The sequence below is a fragment of the Delphinus delphis genome, chromosome 16 (assembly GCF_949987515.2).
Source record: "Delphinus delphis chromosome 16, mDelDel1.2, whole genome shotgun sequence".
NCBI classification, from domain to species: Eukaryota; Metazoa; Chordata; class Mammalia; order Artiodactyla; family Delphinidae; genus Delphinus; species Delphinus delphis.
Window position 1 is genome coordinate 33,988,464 of NC_082698.1, and position 22,474 is coordinate 34,010,937.

At 36.8% G+C, this 22,474-nt stretch overlaps 1 protein-coding gene across 4 annotated transcripts in view; it reads left to right on the forward strand.

Annotated features, from left to right (window-relative positions):
• The window catches only part of IDE (insulin degrading enzyme), a 111,523-nt gene that overhangs the window by 31,948 nt on the left and 57,101 nt on the right, over positions 1–22,474 (forward strand). For all 4 annotated transcript variants that reach the window (XM_060034472.1, XM_060034471.1, XM_060034470.1 and 1 more), the window contains 4 exons: positions 3,591–3,775; positions 5,133–5,340; positions 8,354–8,523; positions 22,202–22,324. In XM_060034472.1, coding sequence (XP_059890455.1) covers positions 3,591–3,775; positions 5,133–5,340; positions 8,354–8,523; positions 22,202–22,324 — 686 coding nt within the window. The remainder of the gene's footprint in view (positions 1–3,590; positions 3,776–5,132; positions 5,341–8,353; positions 8,524–22,201; positions 22,325–22,474) is intronic.

Sequence of the window (22,474 nt, forward strand, 5' to 3'; positions counted from 1 at the left end):
TAAATGAAATAGAGATTAAAGAACAATAGAAAATACAATGAAACTAAAAGCTGATTCTTTGAAGAGATAAACAAAATTGATAAACCTTTAGCCAAACTCATAAAGAGAGGACCCAAATAAATAAAAACAAATGAAAGAGAAGTTACAGCTGATACCACAGAAATGCAAAGGATCATAAGAGTCTGTGATAAACAATTACTTGCCAAAAAATTGGACAACCTAGAAGAAATGGATAAATTCCTAGAAACATACAATCTTCTGAGACTGAATCACGAAGAAACAGAAAATCTGAACAGACAGATAACTAGTAATGAAATTGAATCAGTAATCAAAAAGTTCCAAACAAAAGTCCAGAACCACACAGCTTCACAGGTGAACTCTACCAAACATTTAAAAAAGACTTAATATCAATCTGTCTTTCTCAAACTATTCTAAAAAATTAAAGAGGAAAAGGAACACTTCAAAAATCATTCTACAAGGGCAGTGTTACCCTGATACCAAAACCAGATACAGACACCATTAAAAAAAAAAAAGAAAATCACATGACAGTGTTCCTGATGAACAAAGATGCAAAAATCCTCAGCAAAATATTAGGAAACCAAATTCAACAATACATTAAAAGGGTCATATACCACAATGAAGTGGGATTTGTTCCAGCAATTCAAGGATGGTTCCACATCTGCAAATCAATCAACATGAAACATCATATTAACAAAACGAAGGATAAAAATCATGTGATCATCCCAACAGATGCAGAAATACCATTTGACAAAATTCAACATCGATTTATGAAAAAAACTGTCAGGGGCTTCCCTGGTGGCGCAGTGGTTGAGAGTCCGCCTGCCAATGCAGGGGATGCGGCTTCGTGCCCCGGTCTGGGAGGATCCCACATGCCGCGGAGCGGCTGGGCCCGTGGGCCGTGGCCGCTGAGCCTGCATGTCTGGAGCCTGTGCTCCGCAACGGGAGAGGCCACAGCAGTGAGAGGCCCGCGTACAGCAAAAAAGAAAAGAAAAGAAAAGAAAAAACTGTCAACAAAGTGAGTATAGAAGAAATATAACCTCAACATAATAAAGGCCATATATGACAGACTCACAACTAACATAATACTCAATGGTGAAAAGCTGAACGCTATTCCTCTAAGATCAGGAACAGGACAAGAATGCCCACCCTCACCACTTTTATTCAACATAGTAATGGATTACTATTTTCAGATGACATGCTACTGTATATAGAAAACCTTAAAGACTCCTCCAAAATAACTGTTAGAACTAATAAATGAATTCAGTGAAACTGTGGGATTCAAAATCAGTATACAGAAATCTTTTGTGTTTCTGTATAGTAATAACAGACTTTCAGAAGGAGAAATGAAGGAAATAATCCCATTTACATTTGCATCAAAAAGAATAAAATACCTAGGAATAAATTTAATCAAGGAGATGAAAGACCTGAACTCTGAAAACTATAAGACATTGATGAAAGAAATTGAAGATGACACAAATAAATGGAAAGATTATATTATGTTTATGGATAGGAGAATTAATATTGGTAAAATGTACACATTACCCAAAGCAATCTACAGATTCAGTGCAATCCCTATGAAAATACTAATGACATTTTTCACAGAACGGAACAAATAATCCTAAAATTCATATGGAACTGCAAAAGGCCCTTAATAACCAAAGTAGTCTTAAGAAAGAAAAACAAAGTTGGAGTTATCATGCTTCCTGATTTCAAACTATATTAGAAAGCTATAGTAATCAAAACTATATGGCACAAAAACAGATGCATAGATCAATGGGACAGAATAGAGAGCCTAGAAATAAACCCACTCACATGTGGGTCAATTAATTTACAACAGAGGAGCCAAGACCATACATTGGGGAAAAGATATTCTCATCAGCAAGTGATGCTGGGAAAACTGAATCACTTTCCTATACCATATACAAAAATAAACTCAAAATGGATGAAAGACTTAAATGTAAGGCCTGAAACCATAAAACTCCTAGAAGAAAACATAGGCAGTATGCTTTTTGACATCGTTCTTAGCAATATTTTTTTGTATGTATCTCCTCAGGCAAAAATAAACAAATGGGACTACATCAAACTAAAAAGCTGTTGCACAGCTAAGGAAACCATCAACAAAATGAAAAGACGATCTACTGAATGGTAGAAGATATTTGCAAATGATATATTTGATAAAGGGTTAATATCCAAAATATATAGAGAACTCACACAACTCAATATCAAAAACAATCTGATTTAAAAAATGGACATTTAAAAAATGAATATACATTTATCCATGGAAGACATACACGTGGCCAGCAGACACATGAACAGATGCTCAACATCACTACATCAGGGAAATGCAAATCAAAACCACCCCACACCTGTCAGAATGGCTGTTATCAAAAAGACAACAATTAAGAACCATTGTTACTTTAAATTAAAAAAAAAACCAATGTGAACATGATTTTTTCTGTATTGAAAGCTTGAATTATTCATTTCATATTTGGATCTTTCTGAATCTTTTCTTAGTGTAACTTTTGGAATATGAATTTATAATTGAATATTGAGATGTGAAGCCGTGAAATCAGAAATATTAACAAATCAATGTAAGCAAGAAGTGCCAATTGCCAATTATCACAAGACAGGTACAAAGAAATGTGAAAAAAAAAATGACAACAAATTAAGTGTTGACGAGGACATGGAGAAAAGGGAACCCTTGTGCATTATTGGTGGACTTCATGCAATGCACCAATTGTATGAAGTTTCCTCAAAAAATTAAAAATAGGACTACCATACAATCCAGCAGTTCCACTTCTGGGTATTTATCCAGAAAGTATGAGAACACTAATTTGAAAAATACAGGCAGACCTTTGTTCATTGCAGCATTATTTATAGTAGCCAAGATATGGATGAAAGGCGAATAGCAAGATTTCATTCTTTCTCATGGCTGAGTAATATTCCAGTGTGTGTGTGTCTGTGTGTCTGTGTGTGTGTCTGTGTACCATACCTCACACACACACACACACACATATACACACACAGGAATATTACTCAGCCATGAAAATAATGAAATCTTGCCATTTGGAACAGCACGGATGGACCTAGAGGGGTATTATGCTAAGTGAAATAAGTCAGAGAAAGACAAATATCGTTTGATTTTACTTATATGTGGAATCTAAAAAACGAAATAAGTGAACAAACAAAACAGAAACAGACTCATAGATACAGAGGAAAAATTGTTGGTTGCTAGAGGGGAGGATGGGGGGGGTTGGGCAAAATAGGTGAAGGTGATTAAGAGGTATAAATTTCCAGTTATAAAATAAATAAGTCAATGGGGATGTAGGGAATATAGTCAATAATATTTTAAGAACTTTGTATGGTGACAGATGGTTACTAGACTTATTGTGGTGATCAGTTTGTGATGAATCACTGTGCTGTACACCGGAAACTAATATTGTATGTCAGTTGTACTTGATTGTACACATTTTTTAATCTGATGATATATTATATGGTTTTGCTTGTTACTCTTTGTTCATTAAAAGAAAAAAGCACAATCCAACAATTAATAATTTATTTCTTTTCAGTTTCCAAAAAAAGACTTACAGCAAAATGAATAATCCAGCTATCAAGAGAGTAGGAAATCATATCATCAAATCTCCTGAAGACAAGCGAGAATACCGTGGACTAGAGCTGGCCAATGGGATCAAAGTACTTCTCATCAGTGATCCCACAACAGATAAATCATCAGCAGCACTTGATGTACACATAGGTACAGTTTAAAATTATGAATTAAGCTTTGTTCAGTTTCATCGACCTAATGTTGACAATTATTAGAACTCTCCATATTTGTGCAAATGGAGACCTGGTAGTTACCAGTTCGATGTATCTTACTTTGTACAGTAGTCCTGTACAGCTGTTGGTAATCTACAGTTGTCTAAGTTAAATCGCCTTACATTTACCAAAAGTATCTTGTTAGGTTCCCAGCTAAGGTGACCTAGCAGCAAGGAAATTCATTCCCATCCTTTAAAACAGTGACAGTTCTAATGCCTTTACTTTATAAACTTTTGATATACTAGGGAATACCATATTTCCTAAATTCTTGTGTGCACATTTCTTCCACATTTAATGCTGCTTTAATCAAGTTATTTCTTATTTATATGTACATTTAGTTTCTTTTTTTCCTCTCTGAAAAGCTTTTATTTAATTCAATGGCATTTTAGAATTGGGAAAATAAGATAATAACCATCATAAGTTGAACAAATAATTATTGCCAAGCACAGCTCAATGTGCTTTGCAAATTATCGTCTAATTTGTAGTTGCACAACTCTCTAAGTAAGGTATGTATACAAAAAGTGACTGAGGGCTTCACTGGTGGTGCAGTGGTTAAGAATCTGCCTGCCAATGCAGAGGACAGGGGTTTGAGACCTGGTCCGGGAAGATCACACATGATGCGGAGCAACAAAGCCCGTGCGCCACAACTACTGAGACTGCACTCTAGAGCCCACGAGCCACAAGTACTGAAGCCCGCGTGCCTAGAGCCCGTGCTCCGCAACAAGATAAGCCACCGCAATGAGAAGCCTGCACACCACAACGAAGAGTAGCCCCCACTCACCGCAACTAGAGAAAGCCCGCGCCCAGCAACAAAGACCCAGTGCAGCCAAAAATAAATAAAATAAATAAATAAACAAAATTTTTTTTTAAAAAGTGACTGAAGCAAAATATTTTGCTCAAAGTTTTACAGCTAGTAGAGCTGCTAACCCCCAAACTTATGCTCTTAGCACTATGCTATATTGTCTCCTGCAATAAAATATAAGAGCTAGAAAGTTTCTAGCTCTTTAAAACAGTGAATTCAACTCTTCCTCTTAGCGTGATGTGTGAGGAAGCTAATGTCCAGAGGAGTTAAGTATCTGCCCAAGGCCACCAACTAACTGATGTCAAAAGCTGGGGCTTGAATTTGAATCTAAACTGCACCATTTAGAGTAGCCTATGCTTAACTTTCTCTGACTGTGGTTGGAGTTATCATGCTAACAGAAGTTCCAAATCATCTGTGATTCATCTGTACTCCATAGCTTTCAACATATAAAAAAATGATTTATTATATATGTATATTTTCTCTTCTCTTTCAGGTTCCTTGTCAGATCCTGCAAATATTGCTGGCTTAAGTCATTTTTGTGAACATATGCTATTTTTAGGAACAAAGAAATACCCTAAAGAAAATGAATACAGCCAGTTTCTCAGTGAGCATGCAGGAAGTTCAAATGCCTTTACTAGTGGAGAGCATACCAATTACTATTTTGATGTTTCTCATGAACACCTAGAAGGTGCCCTAGACAGGTAATGCTGAAAATACCCTATGAATTATCCACCTGTGTTCACTTATCATGTTAATAATAATAATTAATATTTTTACAAAGATGTCTTCACAGCTTTATAGCTTAACAAAAGATATTTTAACCAGTATTTTCCCCCTCTGGATTTTATAAAAAAGAAAATAATGAATGATGTCGTATATTTACATTGTGGTAGAGGAAAAATAATGGCATGACTTTAAACCAGACTTTAAGCCTACAAAATATTTTATTGACTTATAAAATTCTCACCAGGCCTTCCCATTCTAACTGGTATTACATATGAAGCATGTGATGAAGAATAAACTGTAATGATGTCATGGATCTCCTTTCAACCATCTCCTGTTCCAGAATGCTAGAACTAAATATTCTGTTCTCCTTTAGTTCCTCAATCCTCAAGGATACTTAGTGGATACAGAATGTTTTGACCTGCTGTTTCAGCCCTGGGGACATTTTGTGAAAGTATTTTCTGGAGCAAGCTCCATTAGGCTATTCTAATTTCTTGGTCAATTTTCTATACAGCTAACAGTATATAATTTTTTTTATCATATCAGTGATTTGATTCATTGTTCAAAGTGTAATTTTTCCTGTGGTGAATTTTTACAGTTTTCTGTGTTACCAAGAAGGTGTAATTCTGCAGCCTTTTGATGCGTCTATAATGAAGTTTGACTTCACAATTTTAGTAATTCTCAGCTTTAATTGCTTACTTATATTAATAGTCTTTTTTTTCAAACCTAATAGTTTGAATTTATTCTGTAGCACAAAGAACATTAACAGAACAAGGGCATGGGTTCAGGATACAGGACTGGGTCAGAGTAGCCTGTTTCTTATTTATTCTAGCTTATGTTTCAGTCTTCAGGCAGCAGCTTTGAGGTGTAATCATCTTTTGTATGTATTCCCAGAAGACTTCCATTAATGAGTTCCCTGGGATCATACACTGAATTTAATTTCCTGCTTTACAAATGCTTCAGCAGATGTTCATATAATAGATCTCTGTTTGATGGAGGATGTCTGTTACTTGGATCAGAGTTAAAAAACCACTTATATAGAGCATCTTTCAAAAATATTGATTATACTGTGTCAGAATCATGACCCTTTATGTGGACTTGTCCAGCTATGGTATGTAGCTATCAGGCACTTTTCCCAGCCTGAATTGAGGTAGGTAAAAGTGGTTATATGTCTAGAATTATCTGTTTCCATATATCTTTGATTACAGGCTCCGGATAGATGGAGTTTCCCTTTGGATTGGTATGCGTAAAGTACTTAGCACGGGATTGTATTCACTATGTGCTTAAAATAATATCAAGTAATGGTAACAGTCTTTTTGACGGCTGGACGATGAGGTGCAGTTGCTGAGATGTTTATAAACCCAGGAGTCTCTTAGGCCCACTGAGTAGTAGTCGCATTCAGACAGAGCCTCTTCTCTTGTCTTCATCTGAATTCTGGACATTGTTTTTTATAAGATGGGGTCTAAAGTTTCTTAAGAAGACTTATTACTATATGAAATCATGATTTAAATTGCAACCTGATATAGGAAAGTTAATTTATTAGCTAAAGGAATCTTAGTTCAGCTTTGGTACTACTATTAAAGAATAGCCTCAAGAAAAGCATATTGGTTACTTATGTTAAAGTTACCTGCCATGTTATTTGTTGAACCGCTGCTTATTAAATTTTTAAAATTCTCTTAATATTTCATAAAAGCCCATAATTATGTCTTAGTCAAACTACTGTGTCATAGGTTTTTTACTCCATTATTTTTTCCACTAATTAAAGTTTGTTTCCTTTTCTTTATAAGAAGGAAAAATATTCAGGTAGAACCTTTTAAAAATAGGTCACTTAGTGTGTCCTAAGATGCCTGAGTCTTAGTGAAATTGCAATTAAAACTGAAAATTTAAGATTTATTGCCTAAGAACCATCACCTGCCTTTTCCTTTCTTGGAGAATTAGGCATATACAACAGGGATTTTCATAGACATGCCGAATTGTAGATCTTAAATACATTGCTTCTGTCTCATAAGTCTGCCCTGACTTTTTGTTGTTGTTGTATTGTGGTTTATAAGAAGAAATATATATTTGGTCTTTGTCCCTGGTCCTGGCCCATAGCTCCTAAAACCCTTGGAATTTCCTAAGTGATGAGAGCCAAAGGTTGCTTTTTGTTATTTTAATGAAGTGACTTTGGGGAAGTCCCTTGATAATCTGAGGTTGGGGGCTGGTTGCCAGGGGAGCCAGCCCTGTGATTAAGGGTTGGAACTTTCAGTCCAGGGGCTGGAGATTGACTTCAGTCACCAGTGATCAGTGATTTACCCAATCCTGACGAGGTTTGGAGAACTTACAGGTTGGTGAACACATGGAGATTTGGGGAGGGTGGCCTGCCTAGAGGGCATGGAAGCTCCATACCCTTCCCACATACCTTGCCTTATGCATCTCTTTCATCTGGCTGTTCCTGAATCATATCCTTTTATAATAAATCCAGTAATTTAGTAAGTAAAACATTTCTCTGAGTCCTGTAAGCTGATCTAGGAAATTAATCGAACCCGAGGAGGAGGTCGTGGGAACCTCTGATCTACAGCCAGTTGGTCAGAAGCCCAAGTGACAACCTGGACTTGCAATTGGTGTTTGAAGTTGGGGGCAGTCTTGTAGATCTGATGATACCAGTATTGAGTTGAATTTTAGGCCACCCAGCTGGTGTCGGAGAATTGCTTGGCGGTGTGGTAACAACACATGGGAATTGTCAGAATCAGAGGTGTTAATCTTTTTATATTTTCACTAATTATTTAACATATCTGGTGTAGAGTTCTCTGAATTTACATATGTATGATATTATATTTTTTGTTACTTAGAACTTATATTCCTTTTTTCTAAGTAGCAATGGTAGTTTTTTCTTATTCTGTAGAATTCATATTTCCTATCTAAGTTTCAAACATATTTTTTTAAACATATTTTTAAAAGACCACTTAAAATAACAGCTTTCAAATTGTTAATTATGTTTCTTACCCTTAGGTTTGCACAGTTTTTCCTGTGCCCCTTGTTTGATGAGAGTTGCAAAGACAGAGAGGTAAATGCAGTTGATTCAGAACATGAGAAGAATGTGATGAACGATGCTTGGAGACTCTTTCAGTTGGAAAAAGCTACAGGGGATCCCAAACACCCCTTCAGCAAATTTGGAACAGGTTTGTCAGCTGCGGCTCTAATGCATCCATCCTCCTTGACCTCATTTAAACCATGGCCCCTTTGCCCAGTATTGTATTTTACAGTTCAGGATAGAAGATTGCAGAACTCCTTGTTCCCACCTACCCTGTTGTTCATAAACTCAGAGTCTGGAGCTGATAAATGGTTGTTATATCATTGTTACTACTTGGTATTTCTTAAACCATGCCCCTACACATATGTTATCTGTCAGGTCCCTATGTAGGCACCTATATGTGATTCGTGACCTAAGAAGAGGTTAAAACTTAGGTATGTGAGCTTCATGGAGAAGGTGATAGTTTATTGAGAAGAGGAGTGACCAAATATGAAGCAAGTTTGTTGGATAACAAGGTGATAGAATTGAATTTAGATTTTAGAAATAGTAAGAATGAAGTGGTAATAATCCCTTTAACAGATGAGTAACATTTTGGCTAGTAGTTCAAAAAGAAGGATGTCAACAGGAGTTGGGCCCTTGGCATTGGATATTTTTTTAAATTGAGGTGTAGTTGATGTACAATATTATGTAATTTTCAGGTGTACAACAGAGTGATTCTGGCATTGGACTTTGTACGTAATACGTGGAATGATATTCTCAAAATTGTAGTAACAGTGACCTAAGCAGTTATTTAGCCCTCTAGAGGTTACTCTGGCCATCCCATACAAATAGGGGTCTGACTGTTTAAGGAACAGAGCAGTTAGAGCTGTGAATAGATATTTTTTAAAAATACTTATTTGGCTGCGTCAGGTCTTAGTTGTAGCACATGGGATCTTTTAGTTGTGGCATGTGGAATCTTTGGTTGCGGCATGCAGGATCTTTTAGTTGCAGCATGCAAACTCTTAGTTGCGGCATGTGGGATCTAGTTCACTGACCGGGGATTGAACCCGGGCCCCCTGCATTGGGAGCTTGGAGTCTTAGCCACTGGACCACCAGGGAAGTCCCTGTGAGTAGATATTAACCAGCATTTCAAAGGGAGGAGATAATAGATCTCTTTATTCTGAGTAAATAGAATGCTCACTTCAAGGCTTGTTGAACCCCCCTGCTCCCATTACCTCCACCTCTACTATCTACAGGTAGATAGATGCATAGTGTCTGCTCCGGGCATGACTATAGAAGACACACAAGGTCCCTGCTCTCAAAGTGCTACAACATCCTGGTAGGAGATTAGAGGTGGGGAGTAACAGGGAGTAGAATAAAATAAATATAGAGATTCTTGATTTTACAATTGTACCCTTTATCTTTATTCAGTTTTTCATTAAAAAGTACATTTAATTTAAATATTTAAATGATACAAAAGTATTTTTTTTTAAAAAACAAAAAGTTGCCCTTTTCTTCATCTACTCTTGCCATTACCACTTCACAAGATGTAATCATTGTTAAAGGTTGCTGTGGGGGCTTCCCTGGTGGCGCAGTGGTTGAGAGTCCACCTGCTGATGCAGGGGACGCAGGTTCGTGTCCCGGTCCGGGAAGATCCCACATGCCGTGGATCGGCTAGGCCCGTGAGCCATGGCCGCTGAGCCTGCGCGTCCGGAGCCTGTGCTCTGCAACGGGAGAGACCACAACAGTAAGAGGCCCGCGTACCGCAAAAAAAAAAAAAAAAAGGTTGCTGTGATTTTAAAATACTGCTTTGGGGATTATGAAATAGCATAAAAATAATAGATTGTTTAGTGTACTTAAAATTTATGCTTATTACATAAGTTAATTTGGGGAACTTTTAAAAAAAGACTATAAAGACAGCTTTCTTTCAGTTTGGATACCATTCTAATGTATCTAGCAGCAGCCAGGGAATTAGCATAGCTTTATAGAAATAGGAGTTTTTAAAAATTGTAATTAGAAGCAGTGATACTGTATTCTTTAGACTTATAATATTTGGCACCCTGTGACAGCATCACTGCTAAGGTGGATATTGTGGTCTCTAAAATGTCTATGTAATGATTAATTATCTGGAAAGTGGCTTTCGTAGAGGACATCAGCATACGTGGTATATCAAGAGGGACTGAGTTTTAAAAACCAAATTTCAAATTACTACATCCAAATGAGTGTTGTCCTTTAAATGGTCCCTTTGGCAGGTTAGATACCTCCACCAACAGTGCTGCTATTGTGCAGAACGTGTTAGAGCTCCTCTTTGGGAGTTGCCTTCTTTTAAATAGTCTCACTGGTGATAAATCACAATCAGCATAATCAGGAAGCAGCCACAGATCTTCCAGAAATAAATCCAGTGAATAAGGTGAGCAGTATTACCTCTGGTCACAAACAAGAAACAATCTTAAAATGTCCTAGAAGAAGATTTCGGGAGTGATGGGCAAAGAAAAACATTGAATGAGGTCAGTTACGTAGAGGTGGAGTTTAAGAGCATATTTCTTTTTTAACCGCTGACAAGGCTAGGCAGTTAGCAAAATATGAGGTAATATAAACAGCTAAGAGGTGAGTTAGCCAGACTCAGTACAAAAGTACAGAAAATGTGATATAAGTAATGCAAATACCAAGTTACCTACTGAGTGTAGAAATATAAACTAACATTGAACTTTTTGGAGTAGAGGTTCTGTCGATTGTTAAGGTCACAGACAAGTTTGAAAGTATGATGAAAGCTGTATACCCTTACCTTAGAAATTACACACGTATAAAATTTTGCAAAAGTTATTTTTGCAGAAGAATCCTTGTCAGAAATTCATACTTAATTTACTTCTATTATTTTTTAGTAACTTCAGATGTTTCTGTGGGCCATTTTGTCCATCAAGGGATTATGATTTATTATTTTAACATTAATATTTAAAATATTATTTTAATAATATTATTATTATTTACTATCAGGAAAAGCTGGGTATTTTTAAATGAACAAAAACCAAGCATTGTGTTCTGTATTTTTAAGAAAACCTTACAATAAAATGTTAGTCCTTGACAATACTTTATATAACCCACAGTAAGAAGCATATTTTACTCAGAGCACATGTATGCGTGTTTGTGTAAGCAACTGAAACAAAAGTTTTACCAAACAATATCTTTCTTATATTTTCAGATGTAGTCTGGTACCCTCTGTTATATTCTGTTTCTTTTAAAAAAAATTCTGGTCTGCCAATACATTAAATTTATTTCAGCACAATCGAGTGGGTCCCAACCTACAGTTTAAGTAATTCAGAGTGATAGGCAGTCATTTCATAGGCAGTGATAGACCCAGGAAAAGCATTTGATAAAACTCCTTCATGAACAAAACAACAAAAAAGCACTCATTCATGAAAAAAACAACAAAAAACTCTCGAGTTGATAACAACCTATGCCAGACATCATGATTAATTCTGACGTTTCAAAGGGATTTCTGTTGAAAGGCAAAAACAAAACAAGAATACCCTCTAATCAATTTTTTGTTCAGTTGTGCCGTAGGTACTAGTCATTACAGGAAGTTAAGGGAAAAAAACGTGATAAGTAAGAGGTTGAAAGGAAGCAAAAGGAAATTTTCCTTATTTCCATATGATTGCATAAAAAATTCAAGAACTCTTCAGATCAGTCATTAAAAATAAGATTATTCACCAACGTTGCCAAAAGAAGAGAAACACTGACATTGCATTCTTGTATCAATAGTAATCAATTAGAAAAATGCTACAGGAAAAATTATTTCATTTACAATATAAAAATATCTACAAGGTATTTAGAAACAACTCTAACAGAAGAGCAAGAAATATATAATGGATATGAAAGAATGCCTGAGTAGGGCTTCCCTGGTGGTGCAGTGGTTAAGAATCTGCCTGCCAATGCAGGGGACACAGGTTCGAGCCCTCGTCCAGGAGCATCCCACATGCCATGGAGCAACTAAGCCCATGTGCCACAACTACTGAGCCTGCATTCTAGAGCCTGCGAGCCACAGCTACTGAGCCCACGCACGTGCCACAACAACTGAAGCCTGCGCGCCTAGAGCCTGTGCTCCACAACAAGAGAAGCCACTGCAATGAGAAGCCCACGCACCACAACAAAGAGTAGCCCCCGCTCGCCACAACTAGAGAAAAGCCCACACACAGCAACAAAGACCCAATGCAGCCAAAAATAAATAAATAATATAAATTTAGAAAAAAAAAAAGCTTGAGTAAACAGGAAGATAAACCATGTCCGTGAATGGGTAAACTCAACATTACACAGTTATTTCACCCCTAATTTATCTAAATTCAGTGTAGTGCCATTTGAAAGCCCTAGAAGTTTTTATTTTATAATCTTATAATCTGATTATAAAATTAATAAGAAAGAGTAAAGGGCCAAGAAGAGCTAAGATAATTTTGAAGAACAAGGAAGGCACTACTTCTACCAGATATCAAAATTTTAGTTGTTACAGTAATGGAACTGGTGCAAGGATACCTGAAGATAACAGTAGAATAGATTATAGACCCTAGAAGCATATCCACAAGTGTATGGAAACTTGACATAAGACAGAGGTACATTACAAATGAGTAGGTAAAGGATGGACCTTTCAATAACTGGTGTAGTGGCAGTTATCTATGTAGAAATAAATAAAATTAGATCTCATCTCACACCATGCACAAAAATAAATTCCAGGTTGACTGGACCTAATTATAGAAAGAAAACTTTATACAACTTTTAGAAGAAAATATACGAGAATTTTAAAAAATCTTAAGATAGGAAAAGCGTTCTCAAGCACACATAGCACAAACCATATTTTTAGAGGTAAAGATAAGCCATAGATTTAAAGATAAAGTTGACTTCATTAAAACTTAACATTTCTGTTCAATAGAAACACAAAAACAAAAGACAAGCACATACCCAGTGAAGATATTTGCAAAGCATATAGCAGATATGAACTTCTATAAGTAAATAAGTAAAAGATAAAACAGCTCACTAGAGAAATAGGCAAAGGCTGTTTTGAGTCATTTACTTTGTTTGAAAGTCATTTTTGTAGATATTATGTGCTAAATCTGTCTCCACACACATGTCTTCATTGACTCCATGTGTGATCCTCCTAGCCTCAAACTTCAGCCAGGAATCCCACCTCCCACTAGCATATTCCTATGTGATGTAAAGTTTTGTCCTCTGAAGGTGGGCTGTGCGGAGGTTGCATCTTTGCTGTATCACTGAATGGCTGAGAGAGACTCTGGGCCAGTTTCTTAGCTTCTGTAAGCCTCAGTTTCCTCCCATGTCAGGTTGGTGTGAGGATTAAAAGAGGTTGTGCATGTGAAGTGGTTAGCCAAAAGTCTGGCCATAGAGGTGCTCAGTAAATGATAGTAGCCTCCGTAATAACAATATAATAGAGGATCAGTAGCTGTGAAAGACAGCAAAACTTTGAAAAGGTCTTTGCCATGAAGTCATGAGGGGCAGCCAGGGCTGCTTGAAGAGTCAGTGGGTTTGATGAACTGACTGTTGGGCAGTGTTATTAGAGAAGTGTTGTTCTCCTGTTCTGTTTTTAGGCTGAACCAGTGGCTGGTGACCACATTCCCTTTGCCCCTTCATTTATCACTCACATATGCCTTTAGTTTTAGGTCCATAGTTCCTGATAAATTATATGTCTTTTCTCTGCCCTGTTGCCTTTAAAAATTTTTTTTCTCTGCATCTCCATGGAATAAAAGCAGAAGCACTTGAATTTTTAAAAGTAGTTTGGAACAGGAAAGGGAAAGCTTAGTTCTGGTTATTCATTAGTGATCTGTTTCTCTAATCATAACCCCACAGACACTGTGGGAGCAACTGGGTTTAGTCAGCTGAGAAGGAAATAAAAAAAGGAAGTCAGGATGTGGGTGAGGGAAACAAAACAGGCACTCCTTGATAGAATGAAAGGCAAAGTGGGAGAGTGCCTGGAAATAGAGGGTGGAGCTGTATTTAGATATGGGTGATGTTTTTCTTTGTTAATTGTCATGTGACGGCTATGTTTTGTAGCACGTACCACAGGATCATAAGAATCTGAATAGGGTGTCATAAGTGCGCTCAGATTATCTCTCTTTCTCTTTCAGTTGACAAGTAATTTTTTAAAGGTCCTCTACATGTAAAGTGCATTAGAAAATGCAAAAGTATAATCAATGTCTTTGCACTGAAGATGTTTCTGGTTTAGTCGGAGAGGCGAGTCAAACCCAGGATTTCACTGGAGTATAATCTCAGATTTGATTTTCCAGGATCATAATCTCTTCTGTCTTTTTTCCTCCTTGCTGATTTTTACTGAGTGCTGTACTAAGCACTTTGCCTGGATTATTTAACTCAGTTCTCACAATATCCCCACTAGGTACGTGCTCTTATTATTTCTGTCTTATAGATGAGTGAACTAAGACTTCAGAGAAGGTAATTAAATTGCTTAGGGTCATTCAGCTTTTTGAATGCTGGAGCCAGGTCTGGTGCTTTTAACTACTGTTCTACCTGCTTTAGGTTTGCCTAGAATTAAATACTCCAGGATCTCAGAGGGGATGCAAATTGAATTTTCCTGAAGGTTGGGTAGGATTTTCTTAAGTAGAGGAAGAGCCACTCAAGAAGGAAAGGAACAGTATTTATTGTATGAGTATTAAGTGCCACACACTGGGTAGGTGTTTTACCTAATATGATTTCACTTAACTTTAACCATGATACTGAAATTTTCATCATCCCATTTGACAGATGCCAAAACTAATACTGACAGAATAATTAGACCAAAGTTTCATAGCCTTGTGGGGAATACAGGGAGGAGGGAGAGAGGGAGGGTGGTAGCAGAAGTGTCTGTGTAGGTTATGGAATTCAATATCAAATCAGTCTGAACTCTTAAGCCTATGTTCTTTGTGATAATGTTAGGTTGACCCCCCAAACCATGACAAGAAGCAAAGACCAAGGAGTGAGCCCTTGGCTGTTATTCGCCATAATAAAGGATGCTTTTGTAGGAAGGAGTAGGAAAATGGATTAGGACCAAAAAAAATATTGTGAAATATGAACCAGAAGGTAGTTGAACATCTCTTGACCCTGGGATGATGATAATGACACAAAAAATTAGACCCCAATAAAAGTTAGTCATTTACTTTTTTCTCCCTTTCCTCCCTCCATGCCTTCCTCTTCTTAACTGAAGAATTTAAAATGTACAGAAGTAGACAAAATACTATAACGAACCCTGTGTATACATCACTTTGCCCCTGGCCAGTCCTGTCTGATCTGCATTCCCAGTCATGCCCTCGTATTATTTTGAAAAGATCCCAGACATCATATCATTTCACTCACATATATTTCAATATATGTCTCTAAAGATAATGACTTTTAAAAAACATGGTAAAAGTACCATTATCATTAATATCATCAACTATGCAGGTAGTGTTCAAATTTCTAGTTGTCTCGTAAAAGTCATAATTTTTAAAGGTTTATTTGAATAAAGATCCACATAAGTGTCAGATGTTAGTGATTAATGTGTCTTTTAAATTTTTAATCTACAGGTTCATTCTTCATCTCTCTCCTCTGCTCCCTCCCTTTGACCCCCTGGAATTTATTTATTGAAGAATCAGGATATTTATTGTGTAGAACTTTTCACAGCCTAGCTTTTGCTGATTGCATTCCCAACAGTGTAGTTTAACACATTCCTCTGTCTTCTGTATTTCCACAAATTGGCAGTTGGGTATAGAGGCTTGATCAGATTCATGTTTGTCTTTTTGGGGGGAGGGCTTCATAGGTGATGTGTTCTTTCATCAGGGGCATATGAGTCTAGTTTTCTGTTTATGATGTTGCAACCATCCTCGATGCGTCATCTCTCTAATTCTACTGTTTTTTCTCCTATTGATTTGCTTGAATGCTACTATAAAAAGAAAATCTCTTTTTCTACGTTTGCCTACCCAGTGGTACAATTATTATAGGAAAGGCAAGACAAATGTTTGATTCATTCCCTTTATTTACCAGTTTTCAAAATATTGAGTTGGTTCCCTAGCATCCTTGAATGATGACTAATTTGTTTTTTTTAGTATCATGATAAACTCATAGATATAAAAATATTTGATACATTTCAGCCCACTTAGTCATTTATTATTCTCCAAAATTTCCCCTGGCTTTTGTTAGTATCTTTTTTTTGTTTGTTTCTTGCTAGGAAATGTGTCTATGGAAAACTAGAAATTTACTGAAAACAAGTGTACAGGTGCTTTATTATGGCATTTAAGAGGCTTTCACTTCAAGTCCCCTTTTCTTTTGTAACTCCCATCTTGTCCTTACATGTACTTACCCAGCTGCAGGAGAATTGTCCTTTTTAATTTTTTAGGAAAATTTATGTATCTCCAAAGGTTTTGGTCTCTTCCAGGATTTTTAGAAGATTGCTATAGCAAGAAGAAAGAGCTTAAAAAGAAAAAAGAGGTTATAATAACTGTAGATATATTAACCTAACCTTCAGAATCTCGGGTTTTCAGAGAACAGTTAAGAGTTTCATGGTTATAACTATCAAATGACTTTTCCCTGAGAACCTTATGAGGCATACAGTTGGAGCCAGCTTTGATTTCTAAAACTTCAAACTCAGTCCTTCCCGCAGAGTATAAGAAATATTTGGCTGGCTTTAGAATTTTCCAGGAAAATACATTCTATTTACTTGAAAATTAGCACTCATATATATTAGTACTGAGTTTATAAGCTTTTTTTAAAATAGAATTTATAGTTCTTATAATGAAAATATAAAATAAAATTTACTGAGCTTACAATTTACAAAACTGTCTTCATATCCGTTATCACTTTCCGTAAACTTCACAGCAACCCAAGTTCCTATTAAGTAATTATTGTCTGACAGATGCTATGCTGAGCCTTAAAACAGATTATTCATTTAATCCTCATGGCAATCCTGTGAGGTTGGTTCTCTTATTATTCTTATTTACCAATAAGGAAACTGGGGCTTAGAGAAGTTAAGAAACTTGTCTCGACAGCTAGTAAACGAAGGGGTCAGGAATTGACCCTTGCTTTTAACAGTTGGGCATGTACCCATATTACCCCCATTTCACAGATAAAATAAATGACCCCTTGGAGATATTTGTAGACTTTTCCAAGGTTGCTTAATTAGTTGATGATGGAGTCAGGATGGGAAACCCTGAATCTCCCAACTGCCAAGCCAGTGCTCTCTCCTGGCAGGCCCAGAGCGAAGGTCCCAGTGGGTCAGCAACCCTGACATCCTCAAGCCTCTGCTGGAGCTCACTCTTACAGTGAGAGAGCCAGAAAGGTAGGATTCAAGATTTTTGTAGCAGCATTTTAATTTGATATAAATGACCCACCTGAATTAGGGTTAAATTAGGACAGTATATGTCTAGAGACTGAACTGGTATTTGTTATTCCAGCCATATTCACATTGTTCTCCACATATGGACTCTTAGGTAGAGGAAAGTCATCTGGACTATTTACTGAGCTTTCTTCCCTACTTTTGTGGAACGGTTTCTGTGCTGTACTCAGAAGCCAGGAATTCCTCCTACAATTCAAATCGTAACAGAAGTAGATACTGTTTATTGCCTATTTTCTGCTGTAAATAAAGTATTATGTTAAATTCTGTAACATTTTTACAGATTTATCTGTCATAAAAGAGATCAGTATAAAAGCATTTGCCAGATCATTCTTTACACACTACTTAAAGAAACAGAACATGACTAATACAGTTGGAGCATCTGTTGTACACTTTGAGCATACAGTTTGAGCATCTGTTGTACACTTCTCCAATTGCATTTTTCTCCCTGCTCCCGGGAGATAACCACTATCTTAAGTTTGGTGATTGTCACTTCCGTGCTTTTTTTTTATAAAACATTGCTAAGTCATGCATTTATTTCTAAGCAATATGTTGTATAGTTTTTTTAGTTTTATAAAAATGGTATTTTATTATTATTTATCTACCACTTTTGTTTTTTCATTCAGTGGTATATTTGTAAGGATTATCCATATTAGAGAGTGTGCCTCTGATAAGTTTTTTTAATATATTAATTAATTAATTTATTTATTTGTTAATTTATGGCTGCGTTGGGTCTTGGTTGCTGCATGCAGGCTTTCTTTAGTTGCATCGAGCGGAGGCTACTCTTCGTTGTGGTGTGTGGGCTTCTCATTGTGGTGTTTTCTCTTGTTGCGGAGCACAGGCTCCAGGCACGTGGGCTTCAGTAGTTGTGGCATGCGGGCTCAGTAGTTGTGGCACGCAGACTCTAGAGTGCAGGCTCAGTAGTCTTGGCGCACGGGCTTAGTTGCTCCGTGGCATGTGGGATCTTCCTTGACCAGGGCTCAAACCCATGTCCCCTGCATTGGCAGGCGGATTCTTAACCGCTGCGCCACCAGGGAAGCCCCCTCTGATAAGTTTTTTATTTTTTGCTGCTCTCTGAAAAATTTATTGAATGCATGTACTATTCTTTATCCATTTTTCTGTTGACAGAACATTGCAGCTATAAGCATTCTTATACATGTTTCCTTGTACACAGTTCTCTAGGGTTCTAGGAGTGGAATTCTGGGAGTGGCATTACTGTATATTAGGGTATGTACATCTTTTAGATTAAACAGATATTGCCAAGTTGTTTCCTATAGTGGTTGATCCAGTTTGCACTCCCTCATGCAGCGTCTGAGTTCTCATTACACCATCACCACAACACTTGGTGTCATCAGATTTTCTATTCTGTTTATTGGTTGTTAAATATTAGCCTTATGCTTTTGTACATCTTTTTTCTTTTTTAATTTGGTGTTATATAAGTCTACCAATGTCAGGACAGCAGATTGAGCTTAAGAGAAGTAGGGTGACTTGTTCAAGGTCATGCAGCCAGAAGACATTTGACCCTGGATTTGATGATAGCTCTGCCAACACCAAAGCCAGTGCTTGTTCCTCTGCACCTCCCTACCTGGGGTTGATGGCACTGATAGTAACAGAGTCTGCTCAGTAACTTAAGGACTAATTATGGAATTCTGTGCTTTATGTCCTGCTTTTCCTTCTATTTCCTCAACTAACTTTCTTGAGAATTTCCACTATAGCTAGCCTTCTTGTTTTTAAAAAACTTTAAAAAAATGTTATAGAAGGGCTAATAAACTTAATAACAAGCCTGACTCTTTGGCCCATTTTTACCAAATATTCATGTTTTTTCTGTCATTGTATTAAGAGCTGACTGTCCTGACCCCAAGAGAGTAATACTGGAGAACTTTTTCCTCTTTCTGATTCAGGAGCATCTAAGGATACAAGACTGCCATTCTGGGCTGTGTTCCCAAACAGACCACAGTTTCCTTGTGTCATCATGTATTAGAAAGCCTAAAAGCATCTAGGTAGCAAATAAATGAATATGTAGATTCACAGAATGGTATCTGTTTGTGGCTAAAAGCCACTTTTCAGAACAAAAGTGATTGGGCCTCTGTTTAGAAGTTTGGCCAGAGATACAGAATCACTAGATTTTTGTACCTTAGGTAGGTCAGGTTGCTGTTGACAGAGTGGCTCCTTTGGCTCGTTTTTCTTTTAACTTTTTGTTGAAATATAATAACTGAAAAGTGTGTGTGGCGCTGATAAATTGTTGTTGTTTTTACTTTGCTGCTATTTGAAGAATCAGCTGAGTGAATATAATGCTATTATTTATGTACAACTCACTGAATTTTCAAAACCTCAGTACACCATGGACCCAGCACCCAGTCAAGAAACAGATCACCAGCACCTCTTTCTGCCCCTTTGTAGTCACTATCCACCCACCAAAGGATAACCTCTGTTCTGACTTTTCATGACTCAGATCTTAGTTTAGCCTGTTTTTATGCTTTATATAAATGAAATGATGCAGTGTGTACTCTTCTGTGTCTGTCTGGCTTTTCTTGTTCAGCCTTAAAGTTGTGAAATTCCTCCCTGCTGTTGCATATGAACAGTGAATTCTTTGTTTTTTTGTGCGATATACTATTCTGTTGTGGTCCTCTGGATCTTTTTACTCTAGCATTGTCAGTATTTTGCCAGTGATGCATGTCTTAGTGTATTGGGGGTGTGTTCTTGCTTTATCTCTGTGTTTTTAAATGAACCTAAAGATAAAGGGTAAGGATTAGAATGGTAAGATATTCAGGTACATTAAAATCAAAGCAGAATGAGCTAAAACTAGTCAAACTGAAAGAATTTGAAGTTCTAGATGGAGGCCATGATCTTGGTTTTTGTATACTTTGATTTGAGATTTTTTTTTTTTAACCAGAATACTGACCAGATTGTGAATAGGCATATCACACTTAGACTGAAAATCTGATTTCTATCTAACACTATCACATTTATAGTCTGTTGAAATGAAACATAATTTCTCCAAACTCGGGTGTCCCAGTGTGTGGATCTTCATGCACATGTTGTAGGACTCTGAGCTTGGCAGTGTAAATGAGTAAGGAAGCTCTAAGGACTAGTCTCTCTGCAACTGAGGCTTTTTATAACCTTCATTTAGTAGAAAAGGGAGGTACCATCAATACTCAAGCTTTACCTTAATATGAGAGAACTTCAAACCATTACCCAGCAAAAAGCTTTTTTTGTTTCTTTTTCTTTTTCTTTCTGAGGAGTTAGGCCCCTCGATACTTTTTAGATCACCTGGATTCCTCAGGTAGACCGAGGGGGTATTTTAGGACCCCTAGCAGAGCAGATCTGGAGTTGAACTGGATCTTTAGTGAAACTGAGAGGACTGATAAAGAACCTGGAGACTTGATTAGCAGGCTATGCTAGTGAATATGAGTACATTTGGTTGCTTTCTGACTAGAGAAAGGTTAATGAGTACTTGCTGGGCTCTTTCTTGCACACTCCACTAGATCTGTTGATTGAAGCATTCTGGGGCATGAATCTTGGCTCAGAATCTTTAGCTCTACATGGCTAAAGACTGGGTCTGAGAACGCCATCTGGTGGCTCTCTCTAGATACCCAGTTTAGTGAAGGGGACTCTCGCAATGCCAGTTCATCAGCCATTACAATAACCCAAGGGGAGAAAACACATCAAGAATATGTTCTGCCATAGTTTCATCTATGCAGGTGAAAAAGAGTAGCCCATTTAATAGTATAAGCAGGAACAAAAATAAAAGTTATTATACTAGATCTTAGGGTATTTCTAGTCAAGATGCCATTTTTAGAGAGATACCAATCATTGAAATTCCACCTCCCAGCCTTTAAATGGCAAGATCTTTATTAGAAATGTACTACTTAGAGAGTTTGACTGTTTGCTTTTGACATGCATATTTTATCCTAATTGAATTAGTTAATAAATTTCATAAGATCTCATAGTGGTACACTATGTACATTGCTTGAGACTTACAAAAATAGCATTGCATCCTATTTTTACCAGTGTAGATCAAATTAATGAGAATTCACGTCACAAATTTAATGCTTCAGCCAAGAATAGTACATTTCTTTCCACAAGTAACTTGGCAAGTTCCAAAAAGATCCCTCAGTGACTATGTTCAATTAATTGTGGAGCACCTAGGGAACTGGAAGTTAAAGTAAGTGTGAATGGAGGCCATGTGGATCTCATTTTGTCTTATAAGTGCTCATAATACCTACTATCTCTTAGGAATTTTAAGAAGTATAATTTTTATAAGGCACTTTAAGCTCTTGAGGGAAAACTCTCTATAGATTAAAATGTTACTAGTTTGTACTATACTGTCCTGTTTATCCAGGTTATGGTCAAACATATTTGACTAATCATTATATGTGTTTGTTTGGACTCTGTTTTTTAAGTTTACCTTACAGCAATGTCAGTAATAATTGCAAGGCTTTAAAATTTGCATATTTTGCTTTTTCTTAGAAATGTTTTTCCTTCCTTTCAGGTAACAAATATACTCTAGAGACTAGACCAAACCAAGAAGGCATTGATGTAAGACAAGAGCTACTGAAATTCCATTCTACTTATTATTCATCCAACTTAATGGCTATTTGTGTTTTAGGTCGAGGTAAGAATCCTTAAAATTTTTTCATGGTGTTGGATAATCTTAGTTTTCCACTTTGGCTTTTTCAAAGTATTGGAAGAAGGATATAAGACACTTCCTTTTATCTGTTCAGAGGCTTTTGAAAATGATCTTGTTGGAGAATATGTGGAGGGG